The following is a 13,649-nucleotide window of genomic DNA, read 5'->3' on the forward strand; positions in this document are numbered from 1 at the left end:
AAGAAAAACGAATCATAACAAAGCGCCCCCCTCAGTGACAGCAGGGTGATATCGACGTTTGTGATTTCAAAAGAAGTTATGTTTGTTTTTCTCAAATAAAATTACGGAAATAATCTTTTATTGAATATGGATGATCAAGTATCAACAAAAGCAACGTTTTTCATCGTTCGTTATCGTTAGGACATCTTATTTTGCTTTTATATAAAAATGGTAATTGAAAATGGATGCTCAACATTCAAATGCGTTTTTCTCAAAACGCATGGTTTGTAAAAATTTACATAGGGCTTTAGGACCCCAATTGGTCGAACGGCTTAGTGTGATTAAAATGGGTATATTTCCCCTATGCGTTGGGGTTGCTATTATTTCGAGGGCCTCGTGGCGCGGTGGTTAGCGGCCAAGTTAGCGGCTTCGGCTGCCGATCCCTAAGTTGCCTTATCCTCCTGGCCTTCTATCGGATGGGGAAGTAAGACGTCGGTCCATTTGCGTAAAAAAGTTTTGGGTGACAAAAGACCCGGGGGTCGTTAAAGTGGATTGCTTTGCTTTTTATGCTATTATTTATTATTTCTTCTCATTATCGATGGACACGATTTTTAATAACAACATAAGATATTTTAACAAAACTTGTTGTTGAAATAATTTCCCTTTTGCTATTCCAATGAGTCCAGGATAAGGCTAGTACGCTGATCGGAAGGAAAGGGGTCAAGAAATGGCTTTCGTAAGCCGTATACCGCTATAAGCGGTGTATGCACTTCGGAAGGAATCGGTCAAGAAAAAATTCAAATGGGCAGCAGCGGCAGCGAAAGCAAGCCAGAGAGGGTGAAGAAAAGCCCCAAGAAAACGCTCCCTCTCCTTTGTTCTGTTGTCCGTAAAGCTGTTTCTTGACCCCTTTCCTTCCGATCTCCATACTAGCCTATAGGCGGGATAGGAAAAAAAAATGCAAGAAATAACTGAGAGTAGAAATTCAGAGTAATGTTATTTAACTTTTGTCTTTAAATTTCTAATTTACTTTTTATGTTTACTTTATTTATTAATTCACAATTTCTTTTTCTTCAGACAAAGTATTCTGGAGTGTCCAATAACAATCCGTAATTTCTCACCTCAAGCCGATTGACTTTATTTTCACCATTTCCTTACAAAGTATCGTTAAAACCAAATATTTACATGATTATTCCCGGCACAATTCAACACGCGATCCTCACACCTTAAACTTCTCCACCACTTCCTCCCAGGAGCGCATATTTCGCAGCAGTTTCAGCTTGTTGTTCGGATTTGGCGCGAACGTTTTGTCCACCTTCCGGATGCGCATCACTTCCGGTTTGTTCCGAAAGAATCCCAGGTTGATACCGGCCACGAACACGGCTCCCAGCGCCGACGCGTCCGCCGTATCGCTCCGTTCAACGGGCAAACCTGCCGTGTCCGCCAGCATTTGGCAGATGAAGTCGATTTGGGAAACGGTTCCGTCCACCTTGATTTTGGTAAATTCTTCCAGATTTTGGGCTTCGATTTCCTTGAGGGCACTCACGTAGAGGAGTGCGATTCGGTACACGAGACTCTCGAACAGTGCGCGGATGAGGTGCTCCTTGCGGGTTGATTTCTTGATGCCGATGAAGCTCGATCCGGCTGTGATGTCGCGAACGCCAAACACGCTGAACGCTGGGATGAAGAATACTCCGTTGGAGTCGGACACCGAACTGGCCATCGAGGAGCCCTCGCGTGGTTCGGTGAAGAGACCGATTTTTAACGCCCAGTCAACGACCGTCGTGCAATCGGTGCAGATCTTTTGCAGCACGTAGGCTACCTCTTCGTGGTCTGAGATTGGGTGGACCGTTTTGTGGGCGATCATTGGGGTCATTCCGTTGGTGGATGCTAGACAGGAGGCTTTGGTGACGATGTTGAGTACGGCAGCCGTGTCCATTTTGATGTATAGTTCGGATTTCTCGAAACAGCAGGTTCCCCAGAGGGCAGCTGAAGAATTTGCAATCTGGAAGGAGGGTAGATTGAAAATGTGTAGGGGAAGCACGTGTTGTACTGAGAACACTACATACCGAAGTTCCAATTCTAATTGTACTGCCAAATATAGACTTGTCCACGAAGCCGTAATGAAACGAGTTGTCTACCACTTTTGGAAGAATTTGGCGCTGAAAGGAATCAACTTGATTAGAACGTATATTCCACTTGAGTGATCTCGAGACTTGCCTCAATCGGGTACAGCATTGCGGCCCAATCTGCCCAGTCTTGCGTGAAAGGATCGTAGAATCCTGTCGCTACGCAGCTCGTCACATCGCTAATGTGTTCGACCTTCTTGTTCGGATCGATGCCCTGCCGGAAGCGGTACAGCAGCCACGCGTCGATTCCTCCAAACAGTACGTTCCCAAAGGGCAGATCTTGCATGATTCCGGGACTGTTTTCCAGCATCCACGCGAGACGCATGGTCACATGTTCGTTGGTCACCTCGTACAGGCTCTGGTTCAGATACCGTTGACTTCGGGTGAAACAGTGCAGGAAGCTGGCACTGCTCTTGAACGCCTTGAACATAAAGTTCTCGTTGCAGTCCTTGGTCATCTGATCGGCACGAAGATCTTGGGCGGTGATAAAGTTGTGGTACACCATTCCATTCGAACGATTCCAACATGTGAACGAACCCTGGTGGCAGGAAATCGCGAGGAAAGCGATTTGGTCAGCGGTTAGGTTGGCCTCTGTGGAGTTCAGTTGGTATTAGTGGTGACGATCGGATATTGCTCAAAACATAACTAACCTTCGAACGCGGTCTTGATCGTGGTGATTACACAACTCCATAGCTTCGCGGGATCTATTTCCAAACGTCCTATCGCTGGGTAGACGAATTCAATCTGCGTTCACAAAGAAAGTAGGGTTAGCAGGTTATTCGAGGCCCTCCTGGGGGTTTCACTTACATGATCGTATGCCGACCCGACGACTTCAACGCGCGATGATTCCCGGAACACTGCGTAAACGAAACACTTGACCAGCTTCGTATCGACGTTGAGGGCTGCGACGTACTTGACCGCGGTTCCCATCATGTTTCCCGTTTGGCAAACAAATCTGGCAAAGGGAGGGGGGCAGGATCGAAACTAGAGACCAACCACTTCACGTATCGACCTGCGATAGACTAAACGAGGCTCTCTAGTAGTTCTTCTGTTGATCCGCCCAAAATAGATTAATTATTGACGAGCCAACGGTGCATGAAGTGGCGATAAGCGCGCGACTCAGGAAAGAAGAGCCTCTCACGCTTGAACAAGATCCACGCGAGAGGCCAAGGTCGCCAGATCGGCCAACGGTTACCAACGGTCGAGGTATGTGGGCAGTGACATGAGACTACGCACTGACAGTGAGAGAGAGAGGGTCAAGTAAAAAGGTAGCAAACTTTTCATTTATTGCAAAAACAAGCTTCAATAAATTTATCACAACACGTTTGAGTCAGTTCGGTTGGTCGTCCGCGTCGTACCACAGCTTGAACCGGTCAACGGCGCGTTCCCACGAGCGCATGCTCTTCAGGCATCTGGCAGTATTGGCGGAGTTGGGTTGGAAGACTCGCTCGATCTTCCGAATGTCCACCAGCTCCTGTTTGTTGAGCCAAATCCCGACGTTCAGCCCGGCCAGGAACATTGCCCCGAGCGCGCTGGAGTCCGTGATCTCGCCCCTTTCCACCGGAAGTCCCGTGAGGTCGGCCAGCGTTTGACAGATGAAATCGTTCCGCGAGACGCCGCCGTCGACCTTGATGACCTTGAAGGTGTAGTTGGTTTCTTTGAGGGCACACACGTAGAGAAGTGCGATTCGGTAGGCCAAACTTTCGAGAAGCGCTCGGACGAGATGTTCCTTTCTTGTGGACGCTTTGATCCCGATGAAACCGGTTCCGGCAGTGTCGTCACGGATTGGGGGCTGGAAGAGAGATGAGGTGGGTGTGGTATTCTAGATTAAGCGTGTAACGGGTAAGGCGAGGGGTTTTGTGGTAAACTGGATTAAGAGTGTAATCTGTCAGAACTGTAGGATCTTCGTCTTTAAATGTAATGTTAAAAATTTAAAAATATTTTGAACGGGTAATAATAATCCAAAGCAGACTAGTCCTCACAGAAGCGTGTACTTGATTTTGACAGCGCATGGAAAGAGGAGAACGTTCGGCGAGAAAGTGTGAGTGTGATTGAATTGTGCTGGAATCGGTTGGTGGAATCCGGAACAGGACACGACGAAAGCGGACATTTTGTGTCTCAAGGAGTCCCGGTTGCGACTCTACAAGAACGGTCAGTCTTGGTGTGATGGCGATGTTTGTTTTGATTATAAACTCAAGAATGTCACATTGAGTTAGTTAAAGTGTCTATACTAACCCCCAACCCGCTGAAAGCTGGAATGAACGAGACACCGTCCGAGTCTGGGACCGACAGTGCCATCTGTGAAGTTTCCCGAGGATCCGTGAACAATCCGATGCTCATGGCCCACTCAATAATGGAACCATTATCGTTGGACGCTCCTTCCATCAAATAAACCAACTCGGAGCTACTGTTACGAGTCTTGAGTCGGTACCCGACCAGAGGGTAGAGACCATGCACCGATGCCAAGCAGGTTACTCCGGTGTTGATGTTGAGGAATGATCCTGTGCCCATCGTGATTTTAACCTCACCCTTCTCGAGGCAGCACGTGCCCCACAGTGATGCCGATTGGTCTGAAATCTGGACAAAATTGTTAAACTATTTTATACAAAAAACACACGGTTCTAAAATTACCGAAGCTCCAATTTTTATTGGACTACCAAAGAGCGATTGATCAACATAGCCAAAGTCGAACGAGTTGTCCACAACCTTGGGAAGCATCTCCTTCTGTAAATCGGAACAATGTTAGCATGATCATCAACCTCATCCAATTCCTTCCCCAACCAACCCGAATGTTGAACAACTTCAGCGCCCACGCGGCCCATTCCTGTCCAAAGGGGTCGTAGAATCCGGAAGCCGTGCAGTTGGTCACATCGCTGATGTGTTCCACCGTCCGCGTTTGGTCCAACCCCTGACGCAACCTGTACAACAACCACGAATCGATCGTCCCGTACAGCACCGTTCCCTCCTTCACGTCCCGCTGAAGATCCACGTTGTTTTCGAGCACCCACGCCAACCGGAGCGTCACCTGCGGGTTCATCATCTTGAGCACACTTCCGGCCAGGAAACGCTTGCTTCGGGTGAAGAAATGCAGCACGGTGGCGCCAAATTTGAGCGCCCGCAGCTTCAAACTGTTGTTCCAGCTGCGGACGAGTTCGTCCGCGCGCAGGTCCTTCCACGTGATAAAGTTGTGGTACACATTTCCGGTCAGCCGGTTCCAGCACACGAACGTGTTCCGCTGCGTCGATATGCTGAGGCAGGTGAGCTGGGCCGCGGTCAGGTTGGCGTCTAGAATGTAGGAAAATTGCATTTATTATGAAATCTTGATTCTGTTAGAAATTTCAACCAATTACCTTCACCATCGAATTTTGTTTTTATTTTTGAACAATTTTGGTAAAAATTTCGGGTATAAAAAAACATCTTAATCTTAAAAAAAAATTTGCCGATCGATCTATTACACAGCAAATTTAAAACATTCACGGGTCCAAAAATCAAGTTTAATTGAAATTTAATTTTATTTAACCTTTTCAGGACTGAGAGTTCAGTTCAGTTCATTTCCAAAATTGTTTTGCAGCCTTATTTTCATTTTCTCATCGCTGTCTTTAAAATTTGTTTGAATAATCTAGAACGGGTTAAAGCTGAGTACGTTCCGAGCTTCGCTTAGAAGCGCTGTCAATGAAAGTCACGCATTCTGTTCGTGACCCCTCCCCTAAAGAATATAACAGAATATCAAAATTCAATAAAACGCAAATAAAAAAATAAAAAAATGCATTTTAAGAATTTACAAATACAAATTTCTGCATTTTTGTATGACCCAATCTCACCCATAGACCCTATGTCAATCCTGATAAAGGTACGAGCTTTAAAGAAAAATATCCCGAGATTTTTTAAATTTTTAATTATTGAATTATTCATTTTTTCCTTGATTTTTCCCTTTTTTACTATATATTTCATATCGGGGAACAGTTATTTCTATCACTCAAATAGGTTACCCGTCGTTTTTTTAAGTTTTTGATAATTTTAAAAATTGAATTTTTGAACATTTTTTTTTATATTTGGATTTATAAATATGTAATATAATTAATTTTATAATTTTTGTATATTTTTATTTCAAAATTTCTCGAATTCAGATTTGTTTTAGTTTTCGGATATTCATATTCTTTAATTTCTGAGTTTAAGAATTTTTGATATTGTGGTCACACATATTTTTAAAATTATCAATTTCAGTTTTATTTTACTTTTTTTGATTTTTTTAATCTCGGAATAATTGAGTTTTGAACTGTATTTTTTTATATTTCTTAAACTTTGAGTTTTTAAATAATCTCAATTTCCAAAGTTTTGAAACTATGAATATCAAAATTCTATTTTCTAAAATTCTGCCATATTAAATTAAAAAAAAAACCAGATTTTACTTTAGAGAAATAGTGAAATATAAACATGTCGTTATTCGCTTAACCGGAGTGAAGTTTTGTTGAAGACTTCGGATAATTAAGTACAACCGGTTGTATATTTATTGAAATCCCCATAATTTTGATTTTTTTATTTTTACCTTTCATTACAATCTATTTCTTATCGGAGAACTGTTATTTCTATCACTCAAATCGGGTACTTATTTTTCTTTAGTTTTTGGAGTTTAATTCGGTTTCAAATTTAACATTTGCATATTTGTTGAATATTTTAAATATTTAATTTAATAAATTTCTTAATTTTTTAATTGGAGCATTTTTGTACTAGTATTTTGAAATTTCTCTAATTTTTTTAGCTGCCGGAATTATTTTTTTAAATTTTTTTAGAATATATTAATTTTAAAATGTTTGAATTCCTGATTCTGTGTAATCAATTTATTTAAAATTTATCAATTTCTGTTTAATTTTTATGTTTATAGAGTTTTTAAAATTTTGATTTAGAATTTTGACATTGTATATTGTCTTTGTAATATACACAGAAAAAAATAATGTAAATTTGGAAGCTGTAATTTTGGAAGGTTGAATATTACCTCTTTTATGATGTAATTTTACCTCAATTTAGACTGAAAAAGTGACACTACACCAGAAAGGTAGTAAAATTACACATTTCCAGAGAAAAAATTACACCTTTTTTCTGACATAAAAGATGTACCCCTTCCCAGATGTAATATTACCATGATTTTTTTTTCTGTGTACGGCATTGTAAGATTCTAGTGTAAAGTCACATTTCAAGTCGATGTACATTCCTGGCAAATGGTAATATGTTTCATTTAGAATTTTATGTTAAAAAAGCGTTTATTTCATGGCTCAGTTTAAAAGCTGACAACTGAGCCATGACATAAACGCTTTTTTAACATGCCTTCTCTATGACGTTTAACATGCCTTCTCTATGACGTAGAAGGCGTAAAGAAAGAAAAAAATAATGGGATTTCAATATATAAAAAACAAAATGTAAATAAAAAAAAAACAAATAAAACATTAAAAATCCAAATATGTGATTTTTAAGGATTCAAAAATAATACACTGAAACCCCGATGGTTTGGCACCAACTATTGTCAAATTAACGGGGTTACGTTTTTAGTTTGACACCCTCTTTACACAGAGCTCACACTTACTACCAAACGTGTTGTTTGATAGTATGTGTATTACATTATTATTATTATTATTATTATTATTATTATTATTATTATTACATTATTACATTGTGTAAGTGTAAGTCCCGTGTAGAAAGTGACAGTTCGTCACTTTTTAGTTTGACTTTGACCAACCAACGGGGTACAAAGGGTACAAACTAAAAAAGTGTCAAACGAAAAAGTGACCAACCACCGGGGGTTGAGTGTACAGCCTTTTGAAAAAAACTATTTATAAAAATCTTTAACTTCTTAAATTAAAAAAATATATTTCTAAAATTCTTAAATGCTGCCATCTCAAACTACAGGAAATCTCTTGGGAAATCTAGTGTTTTTAGCAAAGTTGAAGCTGTGTTGTCTGTGGTTGAAGGTTATGCTGAAATATGATAATTCAGAAGCAAACAGTTACACTTAAAAACAATACTCAATTATAAATTTACTTTTTTGCAATTCCGCTGTGAAACTTTCAACTTTTCCTGTCCTTCTGGAGAAACGAAACGGACTACTTTTCCCTATCGATAATAGCAGAATGGAAAATTAATACCTTTCAATACCAGTGCTGAAAAGTTCTACATTTCAGCACTGAAATGGGTGCTGAAAAGTTGAACTTTTCAACACTAGTATTGAAAAGTAACATTTTTCAATATTTTTTTTGTTTTGAACGGTTAATTTACTTAACACATGAATGTTTGACATAAAATAACATTCAAAAAGTGTTTTTGGAAATTGCCAACAATGTTGTACGCAACTCATTGCAAAACTTGATTTTTTCAGCACTCGTCGTTTTTATCCAACTCATTAAAACTCGTTGGATAAATGTACGACTCGTGCTGAAAAAAACTTCTTTTTGCAATTTATTGCATAAACTACTATTTTCACAGAAAATAAAATTCCTAAAAAACTATTTTAGATATGTTAAGGGAATCAAAAAGGCAAGCAACAAATGTCAAAAACCAAAATTAATAACACAAAACAACTTTAAATTTCGAAACTTAATTGGATTAATTCAACATCACCTTCCGTGAGCGTCGAGATCAAATTTCGGGTGTGACAAACTGGTTTAACCGGACGAAAGAAGCCCGCTAAATCCGCTCATTTGCAGAAGGTCACACAGCGCGTCACTGCGCCAAACAATACGACTGCTAAATAGTACCGAATTTAGTTAAAGTAACTAAGAGACGTGGGAATTCTAGCAAATCTCAACATTGATTAAGCATTTTTATAGCCCCTTTATCGTCGAACCGCGCGATTAGATAATACCGTCGGAACCAACCTTCGGGCATTCCAACCTTATCCCAAATTTGTCGTTGATCACGTTGCGCTTAAAATGCATTATGCATGCAGCAGTGTACGTACCTTTAATCGCATTCCGTATCGTCGCGATGACGCTGTCCCAAAGCTTGCCGGGCACGATCTCCACCTGTCCGGGCGCCGGATAAACCAGTACGACCTGGGGGGAAATTAAGGTGAAAGGTCAGCGCTCAATTAAGCCTAAGAATTGCCACTTATTCTCACATGCTCGTACGCGGTCCCAACGACGTCCAGCTTGCCGATATCGCGATTCACGGCGTAGATAAAGCATCTTATCGTCGTGGTGCCAATGTCCAGCGTTGCAATGTACTTTTCACCTGGCACGGCTGCAGCCGGTTCCATTCCAACGCGACGTGTGATGTAATGTAAACGAGGAAAGAGAGTGAGGAAGAAAGTCTGGTCTGTGGTTCAGCGCGTTTGGCGCACGCAAAGTCAAGTTGAGTCCGATTTAAGCCGCCGCCACAAACAAATCACGCGCCTCAAGAGGTATCGAGTACTACGCGGTTCGTCGCGTGGGGGGAGACTGGACCGGACTGCACGAGATACGCTGATCAACTGATGGGGGGGACCATTGAGAATAACAATACGCGCCACTACCAGCGAAAAAAACGGGGAGGCGTTGTCGTATACGCTTCAGTATATTTCGAAGCACGTGTTGATACCAAGGGAGTTTCCGTGAAAAACGTCACAAAGTGTGAAATTTGTGTTCCCTAAAGTCATTCAAATTGAACTAGTTATTACTCAAAATGTTAAGTTATTTAAAACAAATCTCCATGTAACATGTAAAAAGGATGACCACCTCAAGTTACGACTGTGTTGGGTCACGATCTTCGGGGAATTATTGTTATCACTCAAATTCCATGAGGCGCATGCGCTTATGTCTTGGTTCAGTCTGTTTCGCACATACACTCAAGTGTAGCGTTAATTCAGTCCGGTATCGTTTCCTAATTTGTGTTTGTTTTGTTGTTTCGTTTCGTGTTTTGCACTGCACATTAAAACAAACCGTCTCGTACACATACAGCGAATTCAATATGTTTATATATGAGGGGGGTAGTGCATGACGCGCCCCATCGTCATGCTTGAGACAATTCCAGATGGAGATGGCAGTTTATCGAGAAGCATAACATTGCTCGGAATTTAATTAATGGCTTTTCGTCATTGCAATTTTTCATTTTTGTTATTTTGATATTTATTTGATATTATTTTGATATTTCTCACCGATTTGAAACATGATCAAAAAGTTGATTTCAATCTTGCTTTTTTACCCAAATCTTTGATTTACTAAAATATAGAATATACTTCAAATAGTTATTTTTCTTCAAACAAATTAATTTTATTTTAAGATATTCTTGAGTGTTTGACAGTTTTATGCACACACTGTTGGAATTTAACTGCTCTGGCAGACAATTCACATTTTACAATACTGTTTAGATAATAAAATTGTAACTGGACCAGAAAACCCGCTCTTGTATTTTACCATATCTCCGTTGAAAGGAAGTCATGAGTCATATGGTAACGCTGATGCCTCATAAGCGAATGATTGGAAGTTAACTCCCCGATTTGGACCAACAACACTTCTTTCAGGTTTTGTCTTATAAAGAGGTAGAGTACCATCACAAGTTGTACAGTTCCTAGAATCTTTAGACTAATGTTAATCCATGCAAATGTCCCTTTTTATGTCTAAAATCAGCGCAAATTTTAACAATAACAATCAGTGTGTTCAATGGAGGCAAATTAGAACCTTTCTAGCCAGCACGTATCTCCATTCAGATCCACATACCTTTCAGATACCCGTTCATCGGAGGAATCCACCGCAACTGCATTACTCCGCTCCGACGTCTCTATCAGCTTGCCTCGTCCGGCATTGATATCACAAAAAAAACACAAATTTCTAGCGTTTTAATTGTCGAATTATTGAGCGATTTCCATCCGGCCGTCTGTTTTGACCAAAACACAAATATTGACACCTGTGCGCGTACGATTGGGCCCACTGTGCGCATGCCCGCACGTGCGGGACCACGTGACGAAAATTAAAAAAAAAAGTCAAATCATTTGGCGCCAAATGGTATCAGCTCCCGGTTTGCCGGTGTTTTGTCATTGTTTACAGATTTTTTTGAGACGATTTATTATACAGGAATCTGTACATACTGAAATACCTTTTTTTTGAATACATTATATTTTCTTAAAATTTAACAACATCCCACGACGTTCTAGCAGGATCGAGAGCAGGATTCTAGCACCCAGTCACGAAATATTCTAGCAGAGCTGGTTCTGTCAGAATCCTGCTAGAACGGTGGAACATTTCTGCTAGAATGCTCTAAGAATATCCAGCTCTCTAAGAATTCTGCTAGAATCTTGCTAGAACGTCGTGACTGGGCAGAGTTCTCACCGAGCTGGATATTCTTGCAGCATTCTAGCAGAAATGTTCCACCGTTCTAGCAGGATTCTGGCAGAACCAGCTCCGCTAGAATATTTCATGACTAGGATGGAGTTTTTTTTAAAAGGAATATTCCATTTTTTCATTTTTTTTGCTTTTTGTGTGTTTTGTGAATACTTTTTACCTAGAGCGGTTAAAAAAAATTGGAGGTCTTTAAAAAACTCCTGAAATATTTCATTTTGTTTTGCTCAGGCTAGTACAATTATCCACAAACCACTTGGACACTTTATGAGGAGGGAGGGGGGTATCTCCGCCAACTCAGCAGTTGCCCCAACCCCTCTTCGATTTCTGTGAAACTATGCTCTAAGAGGTAATTTTGGTCCCTGATTACGAATCCGAGGTTCGTTTTTTTACCGGGTAGATAAAATTAACATATAGGGCTTTATGACCCTATTATTAAACTTTTAAATTCTCACATTCTTCTTGAATGCTGCCATTTTGGACGCCATCTAAGATTACAGAAATTTAAACACTTCATAAGCATTTTTGGAGTCATAGTTTAAGTTAGAAACCCACATTTTGAGAAAAATAAAAGTTTCGTGATTCGATTATCCGGACTGACATTTTGGCTAAGACTTCGAATAATCAATTACGAACCGTTTTTGAGTTTATTAAGCCCCTAAATTTTTAATTTTTATTTAATTTTTTGAGTATTTTTTTAATTTTTGGATTCTAATTTTTTTGAATTTTCAAATTCTACATTTTCTAAATTTCTGAAATTTGTATTTGGAAATTTCTGAATTTTATGATTTCTATTTGCTAATTTTTTGGATATTTTTAATTTCCGAATTGGGTCCTAAAATGAAGCTTAGATTGCTGATATTAACTTTCACAGCGATAAAGCTTATTTTTCTGAGTACATTAACCCTTTGTACGACCACAAAGAGTTTAAAATGGATTTTTAAATCAATTTTGAAAAATTTACCTCGCGGTCCTTCTTGACAGAAAAGTTCCTACTTGACAGCTCGTTTCAAGGGGACCATAGTTGATCCATCGAAAAAATGTTGTCTTGTCATTATTTTATTTATTTTTTTTGCATTAAAATGTAAAAAAGTGATCAGAAATAGTTTTTGATTGTGTTTTTTACCTTTGTACATAAAAATTGACTTATGGCTTTAGTACCCAATTGGGTCCTAAAATGAAGCTTAGATTGGTGATATTATTGTTTGCAGCGATAAAGCTTATTTTTCTGAGTACAATGACCCTTTGTACGACCACAAAGAGTTTAAATTGGATTTTTAAATCAATTTTGAAAAATTAACCTCACGGTCCTTCTTGACAGAAAAGCTCCTACTTGACAGCTCGTTCCAAGGGGACCATAGTTGATCCATCGAAAAAATGTTGTCTTGTCAAATTTTTTTTTTTGAATTAAAATGAAAAAAAGTGATCAGAAATAGTTTTTAATTGTGTTTTTTATCGTTGTACATAAGAATTGACATAGAGCTTTAGTACTTTAGTAGTCGAACAATGGTGTTGAAACGTCAACATAAGTTTGAAACTGGTTTTGACGTTTGAGTGCTTTTTAATTTGAATACATTCGAATTAGCGAGCATTCGAATTAACGAATCCGCTCTATATTTAGCAATGCTACTATCACAAAATAAAACGTAGAACATATAATTTCAAAAACTAATAAAATTTTGAAATTTTGCGAATCAGAAATTTAAAACTCAAACTAGAACTCGAAAATAAAAAAAAATTAAATCTAGGAAATTAAAAAAAAATAGTTCGTACTTTATTCTGCGAAGTCTTCGTTAAATATTCCGATATATAAATTCTCTAAATTTGAGTTCATAACCTAAAATATGTTTTTTTTTCTAATTTAAGATGACGGCAAAACCACAGAGTAAGACAGAGTCACCACTGCCTTTTGATTTTTGGTTAAACTTTGTGGTACATCGCAGTTACATCGCACGCCTGCTAGGCGTCATCCATAAAGTATGTCACGCTCTAAAGGGGAGGGGGGGTCTGAGCAAGTGTGACATTGCATGTTATAAGTATAGGAAAAGCGTGACAAAGGGGGGGAGGGGGGGGGGTAAATTTTGGCTGATTTTTGCGTGACGTACTTTATGGATGAAGCCCTACCAGCAAACCTTATGGAGCCCAAAAAATAAATGACGTTTCTTCGGACTGGTCCCTCTGGGTTACTCTGTGGCAAAACAGTAATTAAGAATTTGTAAATAAAAAAAACAGAAATTCGGAA

General features: G+C 39.4%; 2 protein-coding genes across 2 annotated transcripts; both read right to left on the minus strand.

Annotated features, from left to right (window-relative positions):
• Positions 1-1,079: 1,079 nt before the first annotated feature.
• LOC120417830 (putative glycerol kinase 5) lies at positions 1,080-3,213 on the minus strand. Its single transcript, XM_039580046.2, has 5 exons — positions 2,913-3,213; positions 2,756-2,849; positions 2,197-2,696; positions 2,046-2,138; positions 1,080-1,981 (listed from the first exon to the last, which is right to left on the minus strand). The coding sequence occupies exons 1-5, from the start codon at positions 3,036-3,038 to the stop codon at positions 1,196-1,198; spliced, it is 1,599 nt and encodes a 532-aa protein (XP_039435980.1). The 5' UTR covers positions 3,039-3,213; the 3' UTR covers positions 1,080-1,195.
• A 148-nt stretch (positions 3,214-3,361) lies between these two features.
• On the minus strand, positions 3,362-10,951 carry LOC120417828 (putative glycerol kinase 5). Its single transcript, XM_039580044.2, has 7 exons — positions 10,790-10,951; positions 9,214-9,335; positions 9,055-9,148; positions 4,891-5,390; positions 4,737-4,829; positions 4,341-4,682; positions 3,362-3,897 (listed from the first exon to the last, which is right to left on the minus strand). The coding sequence occupies exons 1-7, from the start codon at positions 10,830-10,832 to the stop codon at positions 3,436-3,438; spliced, it is 1,656 nt and encodes a 551-aa protein (XP_039435978.1). The 5' UTR covers positions 10,833-10,951; the 3' UTR covers positions 3,362-3,435.
• Between the last annotated feature and the right edge of the window lie 2,698 nt (positions 10,952-13,649).

Source organism: Culex pipiens, chromosome 3 (assembly GCF_016801865.2).
Source record: "Culex pipiens pallens isolate TS chromosome 3, TS_CPP_V2, whole genome shotgun sequence".
Lineage (NCBI taxonomy): Eukaryota > Metazoa > Arthropoda > Insecta > Diptera > Culicidae > Culex > Culex pipiens.

What these genes read in the sequence shown, in the direction of transcription:
- LOC120417830 (XM_039580046.2), bottom strand. Translation starts at nt 3,038, where the DNA reads ATGATGGGAACCGCGGTCAAGTACGTCGCAGCCCTCAACGTCGATACG. An exon ending in CAATGCTGTACCCGATTGAG is followed by an intron (nt 2,139 to 2,196) that starts GCAAGTCTCGAG and finishes GATTCCTTTCAG; the next exon opens with CGCCAAATTCTTCCAAAAGT. An exon ending in CAATTAGAATTGGAACTTCG is followed by an intron (nt 1,982 to 2,045) that starts GTATGTAGTGTT and finishes CCCTCCTTCCAG; the next exon opens with ATTGCAAATTCTTCAGCTGC.
- LOC120417828 (XM_039580044.2), bottom strand. Translation starts at nt 10,832, where the DNA reads ATGCAGTTGCGGTGGATTCCTCCGATGAACGGGTATCTGAAAG. An exon ending in TGAAGTTGTTCAACATTCGG is followed by an intron (nt 4,830 to 4,890) that starts GTTGGTTGGGGA and finishes TCCGATTTACAG; the next exon opens with AAGGAGATGCTTCCCAAGGT. An exon ending in CAGCTTTCAGCGGGTTGGGG is followed by an intron (nt 3,898 to 4,340) that starts GTTAGTATAGAC and finishes TCTCTCTTCCAG; the next exon opens with CCCCCAATCCGTGACGACAC.